At 38.2% G+C, this 27,492-nt stretch overlaps 1 protein-coding gene across 1 annotated transcript in view; it reads right to left on the reverse strand.

Annotated features, from left to right (window-relative positions):
* Positions 1-18,720, reverse strand: part of GLCCI1 (glucocorticoid induced 1) — a 108,984-nt gene extending 90,264 nt beyond the window's left edge. Inside the window, exon 1 of the mRNA XM_029233050.1 lies at positions 18,218-18,720. Coding sequence (XP_029088883.1) covers positions 18,218-18,659 — 442 coding nt within the window. The 5' untranslated portion in view covers positions 18,660-18,720. The remainder of the gene's footprint in view (positions 1-18,217) is intronic.
* Positions 18,721-27,492: the final 8,772 nt, after the last annotated feature.

Below are 27,492 nucleotides of genomic sequence, written 5' to 3' on the forward strand. Positions count from 1 at the left end.
CATAAGTCTGTCCTGAAGAATCTACCAGAGAATAGCTTCAAACAACCAAGAGCTTGGAAAGGAATTAACGTAAGGGCTCCTGGAATGTGTGAGCCATTCAGGTAGTAACTTTCAAAGGGGAAGAGAGTAGCAGAATGCTCAATATCTCTAAGGTAAGTCTTCCATCATTACATGAAAGAAATGACCAGAGAAGGATTGTAAATTCATATAGTTATTCTCTTAGCACACCTGTAAGACTAAGAATTTCCAGAATATCTGATAACCAAATGTAGTTATTAAATTTCTTATAGAACCAGATATATATACATATATTTTTAAACATTTTAATATTCCTCCAATATTTTATTGTGTTGACTCTGAGAAAAATTAATGTTAGTCTTAGAGACGTAACCTAGTAGAGAAATTAGCTCCTGCCCAACCTAGTGAAGAAACTAATTGAAATGGAGCATCCATAGTCACTCCATTAATAGAATTTTTGCCCATCCCCTTCCTCTAGAGCTGGCAATTACGAGTAAAGTTTGAAAGTCAATCCTACAGAAGCCTGCAGCAAGAACCAGGAATGGATCAAGGAACGGGAATTCCTCTTATGGGGAAAGGTGGAATTTACCATGGGAAAAGGTAGAATAATGGGCTGAGGGGCTTGAAGAGAGAGTCATTTGGCAAAAAACAAGATGGGAAGAAGCCTTGAAGAGGACCTTCACCTTGCAAGGAGCTAAATCTATAAGGATCTGCTTTTTGAAGGAACAAAAGTAAGCAGCCTCTGTCCACATCATCCCAGTATCTATGGGACAGGTCAATAAAGAACAAAAAGTCCTAAAATAATTTTCAAGACCAAGAAAGAACTGATTGACTATTAATGTTATGGAATCAGGGTCTTACCACTATTACAAAAGGACAACCAAATTTTACCATGTAATACAAGATCTTTATGATGAAGTCTGTATGATGACTATAGTTCCTCTGATCCTGAAAAAGAATCTGAAAATTATCAGCTTTCTCATCTCTTATTTGAATAAAGAATACTGACTTAATATGGCAGAGAAAGCACAACAGTCTCCTAGACAAGTAAATATCTCTTCTTAAATCTATACTGAAAATTTGTAGAATTCTAAATCCAAATACATTTTAACAACATACAATTTATAATGAAAATAAGATTCAAGCATTTAAGTCTAAGTTATAAACATTTTGTTTAGGTAATAAAACCTACAGATTAGCTCATAATAGCATAATAATAAGGTAAACAGTTAACTCCATGGTTAAGTAGAAAAGATTAAGGAGAAAGGCTTAGGAAAAGAGTAACTGCTTAACCTCAATAAGATATGACTGCTAGTCAAGCTAATTTACTGATGGTAGGCAAATGATAAACAGTACTTTAAACTGAAAATACATCTGGATACCACGGATTTGCTTCATGCAAAAGAATCTAGTTAATTAAATCTAGCCGACTAGCTGCATTTTCCCCCACATTGTGTCCCCAAATCCAGCAATGGTGAATATGTTGTTGACTGGGAAATATATAACTACGCTTCTGCAGAATAAACCCAAAATCAATAGGCTCAACAGAATGAAGGCTTCAGAAATAAGAAAACACAGATGTTTATTCTAGCATTTACTTTCATAAATATTGACATCAAAGAATCAAATATGTAGCTATGAAGCAGTAATTTATCTAAAATTGGATGCTTCATTAAAGCTGGATATGGCCCAAAGCTGCAGGAAACATCCTGAAGGAAAAGGTCTTATACAAATGATACCTTTGTAGAGGCCATGGAGTAAAACAGAACATGGTAAAAACCAGTTCCGTGTTCGCATACACAGGACACCTTCCACCTCAACAATTCTACAAACATTGTGCATAAAAGGTTGCCAGGAAACACTGCCAAGGACTGGGAGCAACTTCAGAAAAAATAAAATAAAACTACTAGTGGCATGACTAAGTGTAGGGGAAAAGTGTCATAAAATATTTTAGAAGAGCATCATATTTTATTCCTCCAGAACAGGCATAGAACTGGCCATTATAATCTTAGTCAAAAATAGTCTATTGATATTACTGATTGAACTGTACTTCAATCAAAATGGCATTGCCCAGGAGCTACAAATGGACTGAAGTCACAAAGTTCCAGAGTTTGTTATTAGCATCTAAGTTAATTTTTTCCCTTAAAGGATGAAAGAACATTGTTCAATCCAAGAACCCAAGAAATGAGTGAACAAATATCAGACTACACTTCTGGATATAGCTTGAATCATTAACAATACCTACAATAGCTAGAGCATTTGTAATAAAAACCTGAACAACACTTCCAGATGTACTGAAAAGACTCTTCTCAACATGGGAAGAAAACAAAACCACACTACAGAAAAGAGGTGGGTCAACTGGATTTTTGTCTGCCTTTTTTCTCCATTCTTTCCTTCTTCACCTCTGACCAGAATTCTTTAAATCCTTTCTATGTAGTGTTTGAGACAGCACAAGTACGAACAATATATATTCAAACATTATGAATAATACAGTTAACTTCTTTTTCATGGATATGTCAAATCACTCATTTATCTGTCTCTTCCCCCCCATATTTTAACTATTTTACTTTCATTTAAGAATAAGAAAGTGAAACCTAATATGATTCACTAATCTATTTAGTTTATACTTAAATGATATATGTAAGACTTATCTACCAGAGGGTGGGCTCCTTCCTACAAGTAAAGCTCTTGTCTTTTTCTGTTTGTTTCTCTAACACCTAGCACAACTACTCAAGTTTTGTTGAACCTGTGGATATCAGTTATCCATCCTTTCCTTACTTTTAATGAAATTAATACTCAAAAACCAGAAATCACCTGGCATATATTATGGAACTCATTAGCAAAGGAGGCTTTCTGGAAGAGCCTCAAATGGAATGGCTCCACGTTTCTTTTTAATATTCTGTATGTGAGGCTTATCTAAAATCATTGTGAATAAAGTGCAAGAGAGTGACAAAAATAACTTGAATTCAGATCTCTATCATCCCATTTTCCACATTTACATAGAAGGCTATGATTTCCATGCTTAGGTATTTCACAAACAGGTCATTAATATAGGTTCATATAATAAATAACTCTTCATATAGTGCATATCCAAGAAAAATAACATATTTATATAAAATAACAAGACCACTTAATAAGATCACTAAACTTCGTGTCCTGCCAGGCACTCTGGGAGACCATGGATTTATTTCCACATGGCTATCAATTCTTAAAATGTCTCCAAATTTTTTTGAAAATAGTCTCTTAAATTATTAATCAAAGAGTAGTTATAGCATCTTCAGTTAATGAAAGTAAATAGCAAATTATATAAAACTAAATATATTCCACCAAGATCACACAATCGAACTTGATGAAGTATCTCTTGCATACTGACAGAAGCACTGATAACAGTGAACCACACTTGCCTATGTGATGGATCACACGAGGTAAGAATGAGACTCCCAAGGTGAATTTTCAAAGTGGCTCCAGTAGTAGCAGCTGGCAGACCACCTTTCTTTAAACTGTGAGGTGCAGTAAAGTTGCTAATGCTAACAGCTACAATTTTTTAAAATTCGTGGCTTATCACAATAAAAACCCAATGTGTATCTTCCTGGCTGACAGATGGCCTTCTATATGATCATTCAGGGATTCAGACTTCCTTCATCTTATGGCTCCACCATTCCCCCAGGGCCTTGGTTGGAGTCCTCTGCTAGATTCTCTGCTTCCAGCTGGCAGATGAGGGAAGGGAATGAATGACGAGGATCAAACTAGTGCTTTTTTACTGAACACAGATGAAAATGTTGTATATCACCAAGCCTTATCTAATTGCAAGGAGGGGTAGGAAAAAGAGTCTTGATGTGGGCCAAGAGGGAGACAAAACAGGGTTTGGTGAATAATTAGAGGTCTCTACTATAGAAGGGCTTAACTCCCTTTGTCTGAATTACCTCGGAGATAGTTTGAGCCAAATTTTAGAGTAAGTCTTGCTAAATTATTACAATTGTCACCATAAATAGAGTGATCTAACTTAATCTAATTTACAGTAATCAGTAGATTACCTTACACTGACACGGAATCTTTGCCTGACAAGGAACAAGTAGGGAGCTATTGAAAGATAATAGCATTTTCAATACAAAGTGAGTTCAGTTTACAAAGAACTTGATGTACACAATCGAGGATGCTGAGATGAGTCTTTTATGTCAAGGAAAGGATTGTGAACTTCAGAATTTTTTTTTTTTTAAAGAAAGACTATATTTATAAAGAAAGACTGTGCAATGGGTAAATTAGAGAGCGGAGACTAATGGCGGGGGAACCACTTAAGAGGCAGCAGTTCTAACAAATCAAGCAATAAGTAATAACGGAGCCGTGAGGGGATGGAAAGAAGCTACCAGATTCAGGACATAATTCTAAGGAGATGGGATAAGATATAGTGATCAGTAGGATGAGAGAAACGGGGGAGGAGGAAAAGTTAATAATTATGCTGCAAGGAAGTTAAGAACCCAACCCAATGATGCTCTGGGTCTGAAAGTCTTATTAATAAATTATTGATTTTCTGTTAGTAGCATAGAAAAATACACTAGGCCACTTTTTCAAAGCATGTTACCTAAGGGAATATGATATATTCTACGTGAAACATAGGTGGAATATACTTTAAATTAAAACTTTTTATACAGATGGTAACGAGATCAGCAAGAAGGTAAAGAGCATGAGCAAAACATCCAAAGACAATTATAATGATATTTTTAAATATGTGGATATGTAAACTTGCAGGATGTAAGCATTATGTCTGTTTTAATTTGCTATATACAGTTACCACCTAGAAGAATACCCACTCCAGTCAGTAGAAATGCAATAACGACAGGTTTCAACACTTCTTTCAACTTTGAATTTAAATACCAACATAATATTCTGCTCAAAAATCACAAAGCCAACTCCAGCAGAGAAAATGATCATACACTTACTAAGAAAATTAAACTGTAGATAACTGGATTGTCATTCTAAATTACGTTAGATGATTCAGAAAAGGTAATTTATATGTAAACTGATTAATTTGTTTCTCCAAACCCATCCAACAACTTTTTACCAAATAATCCTTAAGTAAATACTTCAAAGAATTCAGCATTTAAGACATGCCTCCAGGGCTTCCCTGGTGGTGCAGTGGTTGAGAGTACACCTACCAATGCAGGGGACACGGGTTTGTGCCCTGGTCCGGGAAGATCCCACATGCCGCGGGGCGGCTGGGCCCGTGGGCCATGGCCGCAGAGCCTGCGCGTCCGGAGCCTGTGCACCGCAACAGGAGAGGCCGCGGCAGTGAGAGGCCCGCGTACCACACACACACACACACACAAAAAAAAGACATGCCACCAGAAGGAAATATAATTGTATTATAAATAGCAAATTTCCCCATAACCACAAGGAAGATGTTCAGAATTCTCATCTAGTTAGATGTCCATTGGTTTTATCTTACATGAGATAAGTAAAGTCCCTAAGTCACTACCACTTCGTATATTAAAATTACCTAGAGCATTATGAAAAGATGACCATGAATTTCTACTCTATATGGAGAAAGTATCAGGAGCCAGTGATTATCCAGTGATTGTTGAGAAAGGAATGCGAACTTTACAGCATTCTCTCTTTTATACACATACATACACACCACACACACACGCACACCGATATTGTGTAGCCCTTAGGTATAATCAAATTAGGTGACCAATTTTTTTTACCTGTACACAAATTTTTTTAACATTTTTATTTGTAATAGACCCAACCTTAACCAAAATGTCCTCCAATAAGTGATGGGTAAGGAAACTGTGGTATATCCATACTGTGGAATATTGCTCAGCAATAAAGGCAAACAGACTATTGATACTCTGAAATACTGTGATAGATCTCAAGGGCATTAGGTTGAGTGGAAAAGAGGCAAGCTCAAAAGGTCACATAGTGTATGATTCCTTTTATCTAACATTCTCAAAATGACAAAATTATAGAGATGGAGAACAGATCAGTGATTGCCAGGGGTCAGGGTGGTAGGGGGAGGGAGTGGTATGACTACAACGGGCAGCACGAGGGGGATCTGAGTGGCATCTGACATCTGTGATAGAACAGGTCTGTATCTTGATTATACTGGTGGTTACACAGATCTACACGTGATAAAATCACACACGCACACACATACATACACACACACACACACACCCCAATATAAAAATCCTGGTTTGATGTCATACTATAATTTTGTAAAATATAACCGTTAAAGGAAAAGTGGGTGAAGGATACGTGGGAGCTCTCTGTATTGTCTTTGCAACTTCCTGTGAATGTATACTTATTTATTTACTTTTAAATTTTTATTGGGGTAGAGTTTATTTACAATGTTGTGTTAGTTTCAGGTGTACAGCAAATTGAATCTGTTATACATATACATATATCTACTCTTTTTTAGATTCTTTTCCCATATAGGCCATTACAGAGTATTGAGCAGAGTTCACTGTGCTATACAGTAGGTCTTTATTAGTCATCTATTTTATATACAGTAGTGTGTATATGGGTGACCAATTAATTTCTTCGTCCTTAAGTATATACAGAAACTTTAAGTTAAAATCAGACTGTAGGAATATACAATTATAAATAAAATCATAATCCACAGTACTAATCATATTTCTAGTCTAATTATGCTTACTTATTGCCTTGTCCTCCTGACACTGATAACAGTAGCAGGTTTGGTGAAAGTTTTTCATGAAGGAAGAAATATTTCCTCCATTAAGCTGGTTAGGAACAGTTTGGTAGGAAATTATAACTCAAGTAATAACTTTCTTTTTATAAGGACAAAATAATCCAGAAGAAAACTTGGAATATTTATCTAACTTAAAAGCATACCTTTCCACAGAGAAATGTGAGAAATAAAATCATTAGTACATATGAATTCTTTCCCTTTTAGGGGTTAATTGAATACAAAATTTCTTAGAATTTTTAAAACTCAGACTAGAAAGGAAATGGAAAAGATCTATTCATGTTCATTTATAACAACTTCTTAGGATATTAGTTAATCCTGCTAAATGTCAGTAGAACATTTTATGTAGCAATGAGAAATTACACTATTCAGTAATATATTTTTACAACCTCAGATGAACCTCAATCTTGTGTAACTGACTTCCTAAAAAGTTTGTGTAAATAACACTTTGCTAAATTGAATAATTTTACTTGCGCGTAAATTAGATATTCTCTAAAGCAAACAAACACCCCAAAATCTGCTCTACACTTAAAAATTTTTACATTGCAATAAAGAACAAATTAATATGTAATTTATATTCTCATTGCTTGCTTAGTATAATCATGATCTTTATGATAGATCTAAAAACATTTAGATTTTTCATTGAAAATGCCCACCAAATTTTTGGCATGACGGCTTTTTGAATTTCTCCAAATATAACAGCTTCAGAAGCTGATTTCATGTTAATCCCACCATGCTAGGCCAGACTTTAGCAGAATATTATAATATGTCCAGGCAGCAATATAGCTTAGACCTAGATATAATATAGAAGCCACAAGATAATGCTCTCCTAAGCTTCATCTAATAAGGGAAAAACACATATAAACAAGTATTTGGTATTCAAAAAAGAATACCAAGAAGTGCAACCTAATCTTGAAAGATAAGCACAGAACATAATAATTCCCATACGAAGTCCAAACCTCAGAGAAAATAGTGGGTCAAATTCTTGGCAGATTTTAAATGACTTGACCTTGTTGAGAAAAATGAATCTGAGCACCCCAATAGCACCTAGAATACGTATTCTGTGAGGGTTAAACAGAGCTCCTCAGACATAGCGGGGACTCCATAAATATTTATTGTGTAAAACAGGGAGAAAATGCATTAGTTTTACTCATCAGCATACTGCCAACAACTACAATACCTGCAAACAAACATTTCTTGAATGAACAGTTATCACTGAAATTACATTAAAGCCACACTCATCTTTGGCCATGTGTTAACCAAAAAGACAAAGAGTGGGCAAATGCAATCAACTGACCAGGTATTTTTCAATAACAGGTCACTTAAATATGCAAAGAAAGAACAGAATTTTAAAATAAGTTTTTTAAAGCTATCTGGCAAAATATTGCAGAATGTTGTAGCTTTTTTCCAAAACCTGATTTCTGAGCATAGTGTAACTCCCTAATTTACAATGCTAATGAAACTGCATTTAGCAATGTTTGCTAATCCCTGTTTAGTAAGTATTAGACACTTAAATGAAATAACCTGACTTTAAGCAGGAAAAGGACAGTTGATTCTTTTCAGGGAGATGCACCAGAGAACCTCCAAAACACTTTGGAAGAAAGAAAATGACACTGTCACAGAACACTCAAAAATATCATAATTTGTTTATAGACTACCAGCTAATATATAAACAAATCTGTATTTTACTATGATCCTTTTACACATTCGTGGGAAGATCATTTCACAGGTTTACATAAGTATAGCAAAGTTCTTTAAGGTAACTGAGCAACTGAGCTCTACTAGTTTTTGTTATCTTCTAAGATACAAATATTACTTCATTAATCCAACTTATAAACTGATGTATTTAACTAGAAAAGTAAATAATTACACAAGAAAAGTCATGAGAAACTTCATCACATAGACTCTATATAACACTTTCAGTATCATAACAGTAACAATAAAAATACCATTTCTAATGTTACTTATGAAAGGATTCATGTTCCACACTATCAAAGAGGGCTTAGAGTAAGCACAAGTGACACTGAAAAACGCCACAACATCCTGAAAGAAATGGTTAAAATAGAGATTGAAATATCTTTTCTATTATACATCACATCAGCAAACCTAGAAAATGGAAAAGAGCCCAAGAGGCATAAATTGAGAAGATACTGCACCTTGCTGCTTTGCCGTGAGAGTGAAATATAAAAAGATACTATTTTGAATGCTGCTAAATTATCAAAGAATGGTAAAAGTTAAGAATCACAATGTTATGGTTGAATGGAGCCTTATGATGCTTTATTATAAATTTAAAGCTTATGTTATCAAATAGGAAAATGCAAGACTCATTCTACCCAGATTTTAAGATTTCATGTGAAAGGCAATTTTAAAAATTAAATCTAAATTGTGTCTTAACAAAGTGGTAAGTACTAAGGACCAAGCGGAAGGCTTACTAATGAAATAAGGTTTTGAAGTGCTATGACATACTTATATACATATCTGAGGCCTGAATCACTGGGAATACTTGCAGCTATTTTAAGTTCTGTGGACCCTAGAGTTTAGTGCCATTTAGCTTTCTCTTCACACCCCACCAAAGCTATTTTTGGCCTTTCTGTGACTTAACTGTATAAGCAATGGGATAACCCATTGTGCATGCTTTCCTGCCCTATAATTAATTGGGTTCCAAAAGCAACTTTCACCTGACCCTGAAGTCGGGACTTAGAGAGTTACATGGCCCTTTGGGCCTTCTGTGCATGCCACCTGATCTTGGGCAGATTACTTAACTTCTCAAGAGAGAAAGAGAAATTATAAAAGTGTTTTATATTGAGTTCCAGTGAAGACTAGTTGCTGACATAAAAGCTCTGTAAATAACTGATTTTACTAAGAATCATCTAGTCTACACAATGCTATAGAAACAATATGGTACTGGCAATAGAAACAGACACATAGACCAATGGAACAGAGGACCCAGAAATAAATCCATGCATATACGGTCAACTAATCTTTGACAAGGGTGCCAAGAATATACAATGGGAAAAGGACAGTCTCTTCTATACATGGTGCTGGGAAAACTGGATATCCACATGCAAAAGAATGAAACTGGACCCTTATCTTACATCATGCACAAAGTTAATTTGAAATGGATTAAAGACTTAAATTTAAGACCTGGAACTATAAAACTCCTAGAAGAAAACATAGGGAAAAAGCTCCTTGACATCAGTCTTGGCAATGATATTTTGGATATGATACCAAAAGCACAAGCAACAAAAATAAACAAGCAACTAAAAAAGCTTCTGCACAGCAAAGGAAACAATCAACAAAATAAAAAGGCAAGTTATGGAATGGGAGAAAATATCTGCAAACCATACATCTGATAAGTGTATGGTTTTTTGGATATATACATTTGCTATGTCCAAAATATATATGGAATTCATATAACTCAACAGCAAAAAATACAAATAACCTTATTAAGAAATAGGCAAAGGATCTGAATAGACATTTTCCAAAGATGACATATAAATAGCTAATGAGGGTACACGAAAAAGTGCTCAACATCACTAATCACCAGTGAAATGCAAATTAAAACCACAATGAGATACCACCTCACACTTGTTAGAATGGCTATTGTCAAAAAGACAAGAAAATAAGAAGTGTTGGTGAGGATGTGGAGAAAAGAGAACCCTTGTATAACACTGGTGGGAATATAAATTGGTGGGAATGGAAAACAGTATAGAGGTTCCTCAAAAACTTAAAAATAGACCTATCATATGATCCAGCAATCTCACTTCTGAGTATATACCCACAGGAAGTAAAATCAGTATCTTGAAAAGATATCTGCCCTCCCATGTTCTTTGCAGCATTATCCACGATAGCTAAGATGTGGAGAATCTATGTGTCCACTCACAGAGGAATGGATAAAGAAAATGCGGTATATATATACAATGGAATATTATACAGTCTTTTAAAGAAAGAAATCCTGCCATTCACAACAACATAGATAAACCTGGAGAACATTTTGCTGAGTGAAATAAGCCAGACAGAAAAACAAATACACAGGGAAAAACAAAAACAAATATGACCTCACTTACGTGCAGAATCTAAAAAAGTCTAATTCATAGAAGCAGAGGGTAGAATGATGGTTGCCAGGGACTGGCAAGTGGGAAAAGTGGGGAGGTCAAAGGGTACAAACTTTCAGTTATGAGTAAGTTCTGGGAATCTAATGTACAGATGGTGACTACAGTCGATAATACTGTATTATATACTTGGAATTTGCTAAGAATAGATCTTAAGTGCTCTCATCACATATCAAAAAAAAAGGCATCTATGTGAGGTGATGGATATGTTAATTATCTTGATTGTGCTAATCATCTCACATTGTAAATGTGTACCAAATCATCACACTGTATACCTTAAAATATATACAACTTTTGTCAGTTATACCTTAGTAAATAATAAACTTACTTTTCCTTTAATAAACTTACTTTTCCTTTCCATAGCGGAATCTTTTCCCTACACAACCAAACTCTTAAAAAGCCCACCTATATCATTTTAAAGATAGAGAAAATAAGATGCAAACAGTTAAGAACTTACTATAAGTCAAATGTTAGAAGTGGAAATATAACCCAAGTCTCTTGACTCCAAATCCAATATTTTTCAGTATACCTTTCTGTTTCTAAGCCTCTTTTATGGAACCATTTGGAAAATCATTTTTTGGTCTTTAACTTGATAATTAATTCTAGAGAAAAAGCCAGGTTATTCCATTAAGGAATAAATGTAGCCACACACTGCTTCATTCCACCTTTACCAGAAATAAGACAATCCCCAAAGCAAATTTATAGAATCAGTTATAGGGCAACTCTAGTTGTCAGTCAGTGCTCATTCAATCTTATATTCAATAGTATCAACAGCAATTATTTTATTAGGTATATCATAGGTATTAATTAAGCCACAAAGAGTTCATTCATGTCTTGTTTGTTCTGCTCAAGAAAACAATTGTATAATAATTTTAGAAAATGTTTCACTAAATAATTAATATTTTAGTAATATAAAAGTTAAAGTTAGCTATATGGACTATTAACAGAAGTTCACCCTGAGGCCATACTGGCTTAATAAGGGGATATTACTGTCCGTAGTTGATAGGTATTTTATCTTTAGACACTAGGCAGCAAGTTTTAGCAGTTTTTGCCTTCTTGTTATGAAACATCCAGAAGTTCAATGGATTTCTGAATTCTAATAACTTGGAAGACAATTCTGGACATCAACCTTCCCACACAATAATGGATCTCACTAGTTTCTTTAACTCATCCTTAATTTTGGTGAGCCATTATTAAGGTTCACCATAGTTGCATTTCATTAAGTTACAAATATACAGAGTTCAAACCCACAAATTACAGTGATAACGATTAGCTCTTGGTGGGGCTAAAGTAACCTAGTACCAGTTGCCAGGACAATCTCTTGAGACCAGAATCTCTGCTCAGTAATTCCTGAAGCATCTACCAGTTTACCACCATGTATAACTAACTTTTAATAATCATGGAGAAAAATACTTCTCACTATAATACGATTCAAGAACAGCACAGGGCCAGATACAACCAAGTCCATATCCTTGGCCCCTCAGGAACCAGGATTTCTCTCACACACACTGTTGCTCATACCCTCCTCTCTCTGTCTCTCTCCCTCTCTCTCTCGACACATTTTTAGACATCCTGAAAATGTCAAAGCACACCCCAGCACAGTGTAATAGTGCTGTGGAACCAATAGAAAACCTCTTCTTTAGTAATTCTTATAGCTCAGAAATCACAGCTGATGACCAATATCAGTCTCTTTTTAATTAGGAGAAATAGGATAATCCTGTGGAATGAACACTGTATCTGGAATCGGAAGATATGATTTCAAATCCACTTTCTTGATGAATGAAAGAATATATTGCCTTATATATAGTAAAGCACTCACATGTTTTCTTCCTTTGTACCTACAACAATTAGAGATACAACATAATATTGGGGAGGTTATTGAGTTATTCATGAACTTGCCTCGTCCTGCAAGCTGCCACAATAACATTCACCTGAGGTAAACAACACTGCTTAAAGGTATCTGCCATGTTTGTTCCTACAAAAATGAAATACTAGAAAAGTATTTTTCCACAGTTTGTTCATAATTAAGTATAATCCTGTTTTCTTTAGAATTACTATAAATCCATTATAATTTGTTTTGCAGAATAAGCCCAAGTATTACCCTTCTAGAATCAACTGGATGATCCATGGAGTCATGGTCAGTTCCAGGGGTTCAGATGAGGGGTAGAAAGGGAAAGAGATTGGCTTCTGGCTCTTCCATCAGTTTCTCACTCAGGTTTTTCACATCAATAGGTGAGTAGTGTTCTCTCTTTCCTCCACTTAACTTTTGGCAAACCCAGTTAGAGACCATCATCAGATAAGCTCAACCTCTTGTTAAAATAAATAGAATATAGGACAGAAACAGCATCAGTGATTTGGTTTCTTTGACATTTAATGAGAGAACAAAATTATATATTGAAGACAAAAGACAGCAGTGCCAGGCACAGACCCAGGACAGGTGCTGTGAAAAAGCCTATCGTGGTGGTGTCTGGGGATTTAAACTCTGGAGAAAAGACTAAACTAAAATTAAGAATAACAAAGTCATTAGTATATACTTCTTGGCAGATTATTAGCTGTATGTGGAAGCTTTGATAAAACAGGCTTTTAGCAATGTTTTAAATTTCAGATTTAAGAAAAATCCTCTCTTACTCGCCATTTGTTGAACACTGCCGTTTATTTCCATTGTTATTCATTGCCATGGAGCCCAATTACTCCTTTGTTTTCTTATTCACATTTAGTCCACATTATCACAAATAAAAATCACAAGGATACCATTACCCTTCAACACTTCCCCAATGTATAAATCCTAATTTGCATTAAATCCTTGAAGCAACATACGTTGCAGTGAATGAAATGTCCTTCTGTAAAAAGCACTGTAAATAATGAAAGAATTTTTAGTTCAATATATATACACGACTTTACATACAGCTAAACTGACCAAGGTGCTTTTATACACCCTAGGTATACAATATTCAATATGCTTAGAATAATAGTTATTCGAAAGGAATATAATCTTTGAACATAAAACAGTTTAAGAATAAAAAAACTTCTATAAGTTCACTTATCTATTCTGCTATTAACCCACTGGTGTAGAAATTTTACGTACCATAATTAATGGGAAAAATTAATGAACGCTACTGATACTCAGTGTAGTTCTCAAAGGCTGAAAACCTTTCCCAAAAATCAGTATCTGAAACCTGTCTCTTTAGGAAAAACAGTCAAAGCTTTAACTGTTTTCAGTCTAGTATAAGAAAGCTTTGAAGCAAGTTAACTCTAAGCACTCAAGGAAAACTATTTTTAAAAGTGGGGGGGACAAACGGAGGACCTTAATTTTCAACAATATCGGCCTGAGAAGTAACTTTATAAGAGAATGTCTGAGTATCTTTAAAAAGAGAGAGAAAAAAGTAATTAAAAATGCTGGAAGTCCACAAACTGAGCATAGCAGCAAAAATGACTCAAGAGGGAAAATTTAATGAAAAATAAAAAACTGAAAGCAAATTAATTGATCAAAACACAGACACACACACATACATGCACACACAATGCAGGCAGTCATTCAGCATTATATGCTAGCTGGCTTTGTATTTTCTTTTAAAATATAATCATAACTTCTCAACGTATAAAATAAGGCTCTCAAGGTACTCATGAAAAATTCTTACCAAATTTCACTCTGGAGTTAATGATATTAGGCATGTTAAATCAGGAATCAACACATGCTATTTTCCACAGCAGGAACTATATAAATTACAAGCTCTTCCATGTTTTTGTTATTAGGTTTGGTACACTTAAAAATAAGCGGTATTCTACATCGAGTGCTCTAACGCAACTGTTTTTATATCTTTTAGAATTTATATTTCATCTCAGTGCTCAATCCTTACAAAAAACCACAAAAAGACCTGCAATTGCTATTTACTGTCTTGCACAATAAAATTGTATTTGTTCTGTTTTTGAATTCATAGGTTTTGCTTTATGAAGTTTTCAGAAAGAAGCAACTTTATTATATTTTCACTGTTACTCATGATTTTAGCTTAAAGATCATTAATTTTAACACTAACACCCTGCTATATTCTCATTTGGGTTGTTCTATTTATCTCAAAGGTAGACTTATGTATTACCATTACAAAAAAATAACTATTTGCATAATACTTTATGATTTTACATCTATTACAAACACATCACAGGGAGTCTGAGGATGCATTCAGTAGCCTGTCATTCACCACTTCAAGACCCTTCAGAACTAAACAAGGAGGAGGGTGACATTTTGCTAAAGGCAGAAGAAATGAATATAAATAACAAACTTTGAAGTTTTAAAAATACAAAAGAAAATTTTTAAAATGCAAACAAAAATATGATCATATGCATAAACAATATAATTTCAATTTTTAAAACTCCATGTCCTCTATACAGAGCAAGATGTTTGGAGATTTATATATCTTCTATTATGATACCCACTGAAATTAAAACTGTGCTACAAAAATAAAGAAAATTACCACCTTCTTGCTAGATTTTATAAATGTCATATTAAAATTGTGCCTATTTACATAATTAAGCTTTTCCTCAGCCTTGTGAAATAATCTGAGTATCATTTCTTTATTATTCTAGACTTAACCCTATAAATGTGCATATTAAGAATGTTTCAGAGGGAGATAATGATCTAACATGTTAAGAAATTATGTTGTCTCATAACTTCTTCTTGGTAAAACAATTACAAAGAAAATTGTTTACATCTTCTGTATTTTCTTCCATAACCACCAGTCCAGATAAAAAAATACTGAATGCTGTTATGTCACCTCTAGTCCAAATGCTCATGGCACTTGAAGCTTTTTGTAAGCAATATGCTTCTATACTAAACACATATCCCTGAGCCACCACCTACCTAATTTAACAGTTTTAAATGTACTTTCAAATACAGCGTAATACCATCTTAAACATACACACACATACATACACACACACACACGGAGTGTGCAGAAAAGGAAGGAGGTGGAGAGCAAGAAATGGAGCACGTTGTTGTTTTTCATTCATGCAGTATAGTGATGTCAGTGTCTGCAGCAGCAGCAGCGGCAGGAGCCTTGACCTGTGGAGGCTACAATCCACTGAAGTCAGAACCTTGCAGAATTCAAAAGAAACTGAGTAGATAATTGTTTGAAAAATTGTTCAACTGTTCATAGCATGAATTTTAAATAGATAAGTAAAAAGAACAGATTAGTTGTATAGTTTTAACTTAGGTAGAGAGGAGCAAGACGGGATGTGGAGAAGTAACAGAAAGGTAATATCATCAGGAAACTGGGGGCAGAAGAACCTACATTCAAAATCATTTCAGTGTAAGAAACTGACAAAACCACCTGGTGTTAAAAACAGCAGAAAGGCCTCTTCTGTTCCCAATACAAGCTCTCTGATGCAAATCTGTCTCCTGAACAACCAGAGTCAGAGAAGTGTTTTCATCATGATTGCGTTAAAATTGCATTAAACTCAGATGTGACATACTACATACAACAAAGAGGACAGTTTAAGCCTGGTCACAAATTTCATTAAAACTACTTGATGATGGACCTTGTAATTCCTAAGCAATTAAGACTTTTGAAGGATGCAGAAAAACAAGTTGTACTATGATCTGTTGTAAGATGTGTTTATCAACAAAAGGGGAGGAGGTACTAGATGACCAATATATTGTTGCAGCAATTGCTGAAACTACTCACTATGCCCACAAAACCCTCTGAACACAGTCTTTCTGCAGTGCTTATTTTATGGCTCTTACATTAGTCCCTAAAAGAAAATCCCAAAACTCCATCTATGTACTGTTGAAACTAAATCACTCAAAAATTTATGTAACTGCTGCCTTCTTTTCATTCTGTTACCTCTCATTTCATACAGTTCTAGAAAATGTGCAAAGGAGTTGCATATGGCATTAATCTGTTAGAAAATGGTGGCCTTTTCTATAAAATACAGCCAAAGATGTGTGTTCAGTTGCGGTCATTATTAGGGCGATCACGTTGTTTTCATTCATTCATTCAGGATTTGCTGGAGGATGTCAGTTTCTGTAGCTGGCTTGACCTGGGGGAGGAGTGGGGGAACAAATTCCTTCTGGTGCATACTGATTACAGGATGTATTTCTCGGTGCTCCTGTACACATACCACTGCACTACATCCTACCCTGCCTCACCATCAAGTGGTCTGAAAACAAGGGCCTCAGCAACATGCTAATTACAGGTCAGAAATATTAAAACAAAACACCAAAACTGCAATCTATCTTAACACAATCACTTTCTCCAAGTCTAAGACCTTCATCAAGAAAACTCCATTAAAAAAATTACACATACCACATAAACACTGCACAGGCTCCACAGTGATTCCCTTCCAAGCAGAGATTTTTCCCCTCGGTATGATCCGTTCTCTCCACAATGCAGCAGCAGCATCTGTAGCCCTAGCGTGGTATCTAATAACATGAGCTACTCCTCCCTCCCTTATGACTTTTACATCCTTGTTTTGGCTAAACTTCCTTTTCTCCCCCAGAACTAAACTAGATCATTCACCGTGTCCCTAAACATAAACCAAACCACCCCAAAACACAAAACATTAAGGGAAGCCGACAGCATCCACCAGTTCACCATTACCTTTGACACCTAAGAAAAACGAAACTTGAGATCCTTTAACAGCTCAACTGAACTGTTAAGTGTACTTAAAAATAGAAGGAAAAAAGTGAGCACACTCCACAAATAGGTCCTTAGAAATTTACCATTAAAGTCTTGAGTTGGGCATAAACTGTTTCCAGTGCAGTACCGCCCTGATGCATATGACTATATAAAGTAGAGAAAAGAGGGAGCCCCCCCCAAAAAAAGCCAAACCAAACACTATACACTTCAATTGCACATCCAAAACTGTCCCCTCTACACACCCAACAGGATATCCTTACATCATAACTGGTGCCTCCACCTCCCCACCCCCAAAAAAGAAAAAAAAAATTATCCCGGTAGGCACAGACACATTAATAGGAACTTTGTAGGAAAGCACAAAGAGGCTGTAGAGATTACAACCACCACCTTATCTGCTGCCGGAGAGTTTGTGTGCGTGTTTTTTTAAGTGCTTCGCCCAGCTCCTCCTTCCCCCACTACAAACAGCAAACACATGAGTGAGCTAATCAGCTCTTAAACTGAAAAACCTTTCGATACAGGCGAGTGATGGAAGATAAAAGCTGAGGGGCGGCAGGAGGGTCATATAAAAGTTGCTCCGCAGTTTGCTCATCCAAGCCCCGCAGCGACCGCAGGGGGGGTGAGGTTCCCAAAGCCACTTTCACACCTTCGATAATGCACTAGCAAAGAGAAGCCCGGAGAGGCTGAAGTTTCCACGGAGGGCACCGTCGGGGAGACGCAGCCCGGGAGGACAGAAAGGTTGGGCTCGCTACCTCTGCACACGGGCGAGCCGGGGCTCCGTCGCTCAGGTGAGTTGCTCCTCCGGTGGCTCTCTGGGGACCGTCTCGGGCGGCCCTTGGCCCGCGGCGCCTGCTCGGTCGGGGCTGAGGTCGGCGGCGGCGTCGGGCTGGGCGGGCTGGGGCCGCGGGCCGCGCCGGGCCCCGGGAGGCTGCCCAGCGAGGCGGCGGCGGCGGGCGGGCGCGTGGGACTGTGCTGGCTGCCCCGCAGGAGCTGGTAGGGCACCGTGGCGCGAATGGGCTGCAGCAGCCGGCCGGCTCCCGCAACCGGGGCGCAGCTCACGCCGCCGCCGCCCGCACCGTTCCCGCTCCCGGCGGCGGGGGTGGCGGGCGGGGAACCCGCGGCGCTGCGCCGCATCCTCTGCGGCGGGGGATGAGGAGTCTGAGAGGAACTGGAAGAGGAGGAGGCAGTGGACATGGTGGCTCCGCGGGCCCTGGACGATGCCGGCCAACACCGAGGCACGGAGCGGGAGGCGCGCGAGCGTGTGGGAGCCGGCGCGATAGTGCGTGCGAGTGTGTAAGGGGGAGGGGCGGGGGTATCGTGGAGGGGGAGGAGTCTCTCGGCTCCCCCTTCGCAACGCGCACCCCCGCCGCCTCAGCGAGGGGGGAGGGGAAGGCTCCGAAAACAAACGTCCAACGGCCCCAACCGCCCGACCGGGCTCGGTGTGGCGGTCACGGCCGGGGCCGCGAGGAGCCCGGAGCCGCCGCCGCCGCCGCCGCCGCCGCCCCGGGCATCGCGCTGACAGGGGAAAGGGGCAGCCGCCGGGATCACGCAGATCCGCGGGGCTGCACGCGCAGGAGAGCCCGGCAGCTGCAGGAAGGGCCGGGACCCCTGCTTCTGGGGACCTGGTAAGGGGAAAGGGCCTCGAGGTGCCTGGATGAAAGCGGAGCCGCGCCACCGCAAACGCCGCCGCCGCCGCCGCCTCTTCTGCCCGCTCCTCACTCCATAAGGCACCTAACCCCTCAACCCGTACCCCGCCCCCTGCACCGCCTCCCGGCGCTCCGGGCCGGCAGCTGCCGCAACGAGCATTCCCATTGGCTCCGTCGTTCTCCACCAGTACGCGAGTGATTGGTTTCAGGGTAGGAGTGAGAGGAGCACCTGCCAATGAGAGTAGGCATCCTACTTTGGAGGCGGGATATGAAGGAGCGAAGAGGGAGAAAGGGGCTGTGCGCTCAAGGAGGGGCGTGAGAGTTGACAGCCTTTGAGGTGAGAGGGGGACTTTGATTGGGCTGCCCTGGGAGAGTGGGTCCATGTGTGTCCTGCGCGTGCCCCGACACCCACAGACGCGCACGCCCAGGGAAGCAGGTTGTGAGGGCTCCACCCTCCAGGGCCGTTTGTACAACTTGAGACAGAGGATGCGTCAGGCAAACTTTACTTTGCAAGTACACCTGTTCTGGTGGTGGGATGTTTTAGAAGAATCCATCCCTTCCCCACTAATTTTAGTAATCTGAGTTTTTGTGGCGAGTAGACTAATCAAAAAAATTTAAGGCCATCAGAAGCAATGTCTGGGGGTTGGATTGAACACTGGGTGGATACTTTTACAGTTATCCTATGGAGTGAAAAGAGATAATCAAATCATATGTTCCAAGACAATAACTCTGAATTGCAGGGGTCAACAAGGAATTGTACATCATTACACCATCAGTTAAATGGAGGTGTAATGGAGGGCACACCCTGTTGTCTTTTCCCAGAAGCAGGTGGCCTCTTGGGAGAAATCGTACCAGACTTGTAACAATCCACTGGGGTAAATTTAGTTTTTATTCTGCAGTGGAACTGAAGAGAAACTAAGATTTTGGATGACTGTCAGGAACCTAAGTTTACCCCACAGTAAGCCAAGGTTTTAAACGTTAAGCAGGAACAATTGATTGAAGGGTCCACATCAGATACCCTCCATTCGTTTCCATGAGATAAAAAAGAAGTGGGAGATCAGATTGGTCTACTCTTGGTGTCTGCCCACACTGACAGGCTTCCTCTGATTTCAGGCACTAAATGCAGGGGTCAGTTTCACTTAGAGGAGCCATCCCTCTCAGCTTCATTGTGCCCTCAGAACAGAAAGCATACTAGGTTCTGTAAAAAGTGGATGAAACCCACTTTTTCTGTAAAATGCAAGAATTGCACCCATGAAGACTAGTGACAGCTCCTCACTTTATCACATAGTAGAATAACAGCTAACATTTACTGAGCATTTCATGTGTCAGCCACTGTTCTAAGAATGTTTTATGTGTTAATTCCTTCAATCCTATAATCCACAAGGTAGATACTACTATTATCCCCATTGTGTTCACATGTATTTGCTTTCCAGAATAACATTAAATATAAATGTAGTAAAAACTTTACTCTTTTAAATTTAGTATAATTGACCTATTGTATTACTTTTTCCATCTAAAATGAATGATTTCCTCATTCATTAGGAAAGTGCCTTCCTTCATGGGGAAAAAGAATGATAAATGACTTCTTTCTGATGACTTTTTCAGAATATCAAGAACAAAAATTGACAGATTAAAATATGTGAAGGTTTTAAAAATGCTGGTAAATTTCCAAGTTGTCGATTTGATTACAGCATGGTTTCATAATAGAAATGTTATCTCTGGCCACTCCTAAATATAAGTATGTAATGACCCCAACACTTTAGATTACAGTAATTCTAAATTTATACCAAGCCACAGTCCTAATGATCAATACCTGATTTGGATCTAAAACAACCTACCTAGCCATATGTTAAAGTCTTTCTGTGTTTGTTGAAAACTGCCAACGCCAACTTAAATCAGACAACCAAAACAAATCTAAATGACGCACACAGAGAAATAGTATGATCTTAAAATACTATGTTCAGTTGCTGGTAAGTCACCATGACCTATTTGGATGTTCAATCACCTTCTCTTTACTAAATATATCTTGGTTGCCTCTTAAACCTCTGTTCTCATGAAATAAATACTGATCTTTATGTGTAAGGAATTCAGTCTCCAAACAAATCAAAGGTGGGCTAAAATAAACTAAACCCAGTATCGGCTTTCAAATGTCCATTTGTTGAGTTCTTAACAGTATTTTATTCTTAGTGAGTTTGGGAGTGGGCTCCAAGGGTATGAAAAGAAGCTTTAGGAAAACATACTCCTCAGTAAATTGGGAATCCCTTAGAAGGAAGTGTGGATTGCTGGGTGAGAAGAGCATTGTTACCCGACTGTGCTAGCTATGGGATGGTTAGGCCCCGTGCAGATTATCTCTATTTGTTGAATATAAGTGTAACAATCCCTGGAAATTCTATATATGCTAATGTTGGTAATGACCTGTTTACTATGTTGACCTACCTAGAAGAAGACAACATTGAAAGCGCAATTTGGTGGCATGGGAAATACCTTTGTTCTCAGTAACCCATGTCTTGGCTGTTTGTGGAACAAGATTCCACCGTTAGCTAATCTGAAGTAGAACTATTACACTTACTTCTTGGTTCATATATGGTAATGGACTATACTTTAGGTTACATTAAAACTTGGAGTCATTGGCTATATCTGATTAATATGTAGCCCCATCTGAAGAGAGAATGAGATAACTAACGGGCCTACAGAGCTACCAAAACCTCCCTCTTCTAGTTTCATCCAGGTTTGCCAGGCTATGCATCCAAGCCCCGACCACATCTAAGGGGCAGTCCAGGCTGTCAGTATCAGAAATGAGGTCACGGCTGAGAGAGAACACTAAACAGATCTGCACTGATGTTCATCGTAAGCTGATTAAACTCTCTTGTAGGTGGATTCTTTATAGCAGCAACAAAAAGAGCCTTGCCTGAATTTTTGTCCCTGGCAGATGCTTACAGTAAAACTCCTTACTGCTTGTGACAGGCTACGTGCACCTTTGCACTAGGTGTTCCCTCTGCCTGAGCAGTTCCTACCCCAGTTACCCACATGGCTTGCTCACTCATTTCCTCCAGGTCTTCACTCAGATGTCATCACCTTCTCAATGAAAGCTTTTCTGGAAACTCTTTTTTAAAATTGCAAGCACCCCCTAGATGTTCCCTACTCTCTTACTTTTTTTCCCCAGAGCACCCATCACCACCCACCTACTGTATATTGTAATTATTTTTTGTTCTGTCCATGTAGAATGTAAGAGCCATGAAGGCAAGACTTTTTATCTGTTTTATTACTGCTGAATCTCCACAATAGTGCTTGGTACCTGGTAGACAATATTTGCTCACTGTTGTTGAGAAGAGTAGCAAATTTTAACCAGTGCTTGTCCTGTGAACTAAACTGTGCCCCTCATCAGACAAAAAAAAAATTGATAATAAGAAGTATATCACTGTTGCAAAGACATAGCCACAGAGTAGAAAAATGTTCCATGTGGCTTTTGTAAACTATACAGATATTCGCACTGGGGCCAGCATTCAAAAGGAAAGCGTATCTGGTACTATGATCCTTATACAGGCAAAGTGAAAAATACTAGTCCTAGTGGCTCTTGGAGGCTCATCAGATGTTGAAAATGGAAACTGAAATTGGTAATGGAGAAGAGGCAGTTGAAATTTGCAGGAAAAAAAAAATAACCAACTGAAACAGAGAAGGACAGTTGAGGAGAGTGACATCTGCTGATATGTAGTTAGTTCTATCTCTCTGTTAGGAGCAATTCTCAAGAGGCCTGTGTAAGGAAACTGAAAAATATGTATATATTTAATTAAGTAGAAAGGAACATTTCATGTAAATAATAAATATTTTACTTTGTTTCTTTTCCCCCCATCTTTATTGAGATACAATTGACATAAAAGATTGTGTAAGTTTAAGGTGTGTAATGTAATGATTTGATACGGGTATTTAGTGCAAAATGATTAACACGATAAGGTTACTTAACACATCCATCACCTCATATAGTTATAAACCTTTTTCTATGATGAGAACTTTTAAAATCTATTCTCTTAGTAACTTTTAAATATACAATATAGTATTGTTAACTATAGTCACCATGCTGTACATTATATCCCTGGAACTTATTCATCTTATAACTTGAAGTTTGTACCGTTGACCACCCTCACCCATTTCCTCCACTCCCTAGCCCCTGCCCCTATTCTCTGTTTATATGAGTTTGGATTTTTTTAGATTCCACATGTAAGTGAGATCATATAGTATTTGTCTTTCTCCATCTGACTTACTTCACGTATCATAATGCTCTCAAGGTTCATCCATGTCATCACGAATGGGAGGATTTCATTCTTTTTATGGCTGAATAATATTCCATTGTGTATATATATATATATCTATGTATATATATATATATATATATACACCACAGTTTTTTTCCATTCATCGATCAGTGGACACTTGGGTTTTTTTCATATCTTGGCTGTTGTAAATAGTGCTGCAATGAACATGGGAATGCACATATCTCTTTGAGATATTGATTTCATTTCCTTCAGATATATACCCAGAAGTGGGATTGCTGGATCATATGGTAGTTCTATTTTTAAGTTTTTGAGGAACCTCCATAATGTTCTACATAGTGGCTGCACCAGTTTACAATCCCATCAACAGTGCACAAGGGTTCCCATGTCTCTATATCCTCACCAGTACTTATTATTACTTAACTTTTTGATAATAGCCATTCTAACAAGTGTGAGAAGGTATCTCATTTCGGTTTTAATTTGTATTTCTCTGATGATTAGTGATGTTGAGCACCTTTTCTTATACCTGTTGACCATTTGAGTATCTTCTTTGGAAAAAATGTCTACTCAGATCCTTTGCCCATTTTTAATTCAATTGTTTGGTTTTTCTTGCTATTGCATGAGTTGCTTATATATTTTGGATATGAACCCCTTATCAAATATGTTGTTTGCAAATATTTCTCCCATTCTGTAGGTTGTCTTTTCATTTTTGTTGATTGTTTCTTTTGCTGTGCAGAAGCCTTTTTAGTTTGATGTAGTTTCACTTGTTGATTTTTGCTTTTGTTGTGATGCTTTGGGTGTCATAACCATAAAATCCTTGATAAGAGTAATGTCAAGGAGCTTTTCCCTATGCTTTTTTTTTTTTTAAAGATTTAATTTTATTTATTTTTGGCTGTGCTGGGTCTTCGTTGCTGTGCACAGGCTTTCTCTAGTTGTGGCTAGCACGGGCTACTCCTCATTGCAGTGCATGGGCTTCTCCTTGTGGTGGCTTCTCTTGTTGAGGAGCACAGGCTCTAGGCGTTTGGGCTTCAGTAGTTGCGGCACGTGGGCTCAGTAGTTGTGGAACACAGGCTCTAGAGCACAGGCTCAGTAGTTGTGTTGCACGGGCTTAGTTGCTCCACAGCATGTGGGATCTTCCCAGACCAGGAATTGAACCTGTGTCCCCTGCATTGACAGGCAGATTCTTATCCACTGTGCCACCAGATATCCACTGTGCCCTATGCTTTGTTTTTAAAAGAAGTTCAGAAGAAGCAAGAGAAAGAGGGGATATCTTGTTTTTTAACTGATAAATATCAAAAGATTAAGTATGCAGTTATTCCTACCTGGATAGAAAATAGTGATGAGGACCACTAATTTTTCAGCTTTCATCTCCACAGCAATTCCTATCGCCAACTATGATGCCAGGGGCACACCCCCTAAGCTGATACATAAGTAGAGTTTTATCATTTAACTAAAAGACTATATTGTACAAAGCCAACACATTCAGAGGCTAAATAAAGATTTGGGGACCAGAAAACTGCAAATATTCTCTCTTTGCTGCGACATTTCATTTGTTTTAGTTCCAAACATGGTGTCAACAGTACAGGAGAGCAGTAGCGGTCCTATGAAGAGACTGTGCTTGATTATCGTAATACTATTTTTTTAATGAGAGTTTAGAGTGATTAAAATGTGTCAATTAATTTCCTCCTCTGTGACTGAATTTTACTTTTTACCACATAAGTGTGTTGAGTGACTGTTGTTAAGGTGCAATCAACTCATCAGCAGCGCTTGACTAGAGAAGTTATTAAAATTATTTTAAACTTTTTATAGCACAGTGTCCTACCAAGCATCCTATTGAAAAGGTTTCCAGTGTCCTACCAAGCATCTTATTGAAAAGGTTCATATTAATATATTTAATAAGCCTACATGAGGATTTAATAGCAGTAATACTAGCATCAGGCCTTAGTAACTCCTCATCAAGTCACTTATTAAATGCCTTCAAAGTGCGACACTCTTGTATACTCTGTAAGGGATCCTTGTTTTCACACTTTGCTAAATTGTAGTCTCTCAGAGGTAAAAAGGTAATTTCTACAGATAAAGGTAGAAACCATGTCTAAACACAGGTCTTCCATAAGAGAGATGCAAATAAAGCAAATGGAAGCAATGGGAGGGAAAGGTCACTTCTGAGGAAAGGCTTCAGAAAAGAAGAGTATGAGGAAATCTTGTCACTAGGGATACACAGGATGTGTTAGGAGATGATCGAGCAGTCTGCCTCAACTGATGGTTAATGGAAGATGAGTCTTGGTCTGTTGATGACATGTCATGGAGGTTGCCAGGCAAGTCTTGCTCTTTATCGAGTATGCAGGGAGGAGCTGTTGAATATTCTTGAGTGGGTGGGGAGAATATGAATGGAGCTGGGCTTTTTGAATATTAATGCAAGAATAGTTTACAACCTGGATGGAGACTGTAAACTGGAAGATGATTTAGTAGACTTTGAGAATAGTCCATGGGAGTTTAGGTAATGAGAGTTAGGGGAATGATAGGGGACATGGAGGGGAGAAAAAGATGTAGGTGATACTCCTTAGCTGATGGACCTTGAAAGTAGGACATCAGACAACTCTGAAGCTTCAGGCTTGGATGCCTAAGAGGATAGTGGTGGCTTTAACAGGAATAGGGAACCAAGAGAAGGAGTAGGTTTGGGAGAAGATAATGAGCTCATCTATACATAAGAGAACCAGAGGATATTCAAGTGGAGACAGTTTTTTCCTTTGTTTTATTGGGATATAATTGACATATAGCACTGTATAAATTTAAGGTGTACAGCATAAAGACTTGACTTGCCCATATTATGAAATGTTTACCGTAACTAGTTGAGTTAACACTCATCATCTCGTTTTGAAACGAAGGGAAAAAAGAGAAAAAAACTCGTTTGGAGTTTTTAAGAGCAGTTTTTAAATGATAGTTGAGAAGAGCATAGGTATAGTTTGGAGGGTTATCCATGTACATATGATAGTTGAAGCCATGGGCACAAATGAAGTTGGTGAGGGAGAAAAGTATAGAAATAGAGAAAAAGAGGATCAAGGACAAAATTTTGAGAAATTATACATTAGTGGAGGAGGAAAAGTAAGCAAATAAACAATCCAAAGAAAACAAAACTAGGAAAGAAGGCAGAAGGGAAGCACTTCTTAATTAAAGAATTTGGTGTCTCAGAGGATGTTTGGTGGATGTCTGTGGGGTATCTGGGAGCTCACGTCCCCTTCTCTAAGAACTAATCCTCCGCCAGCACATGGAGGGTTTGGGCCTGACAGCTATGTTTGTACAATTTGACCTTGTTCTTCTGACCATGGTTGGTTTGACCTGAGTTCGATAACTCACCAAAGCTGCACCAATCAGGTTTTCTCCCCCGGCAATTTGGAATTAAGAAATACAATGTTATTCTATTAAGGGCATGAACTGGGTGATCACAGAAACCTGTGCATGGGGTGGCCATCTTCTGTCACAGAAACAGAAAAGTGAGGAAACCTGCCTTCTGAAAGAAACAAATGAAGTGACTTGCAGAAAATCAAAATGAGAACAGACGACCTTGAGAGAGAGAGAGAAACTGAGAGTACGTTTATTTTCCCATGACGACTATTTTCTGTCTTATCCCTTTTCTTCAATCTCCTAAAACCATCCCCACACCTGCCTACCCCTAATGCAACTCCAGTATATTCCTACCATCAAATCTACAAATCTTTTGGCATTTGGACCCATCTCTCCTTTCTTTCTTCCTCTCCTATCAAAAGCCGTTCCTCTACTTATGATTTAAATTCCTTCCCCTCTTCTTAGGGGTTTCATTTTCCCTTCAGTTATTCCCTTCCTGTTGTTCATCATCAAATTCTTGGTTATCCCCAATATGTATAAACATGCTCCATCCTAACATTTAGAAAAAAACAAAGATTCTTATGCTATCGCTTTCCATCTGTAGTACTAATTCTCTGATCCCTTCACAACAAACCTTCTTGAGAGAGATGTCTGCAGGTTAACTCTGATTTCCTATTCAATCTACTCGAATCTGACTTCCACCCCCACAATGCCAATGAAAACTGCTAATCAATGCTGTCAACAGCCTCCATATTGCTGGACACCCAATGG

This window comes from Monodon monoceros, unplaced genomic scaffold (genome assembly GCF_005190385.1).
Source record: "Monodon monoceros isolate NGI ecotype Baffin Bay Population unplaced genomic scaffold, NGI_Narwhal_1 Super_Scaffold_2, whole genome shotgun sequence".
Classification (NCBI taxonomy): domain Eukaryota; kingdom Metazoa; phylum Chordata; class Mammalia; order Artiodactyla; family Monodontidae; genus Monodon; species Monodon monoceros.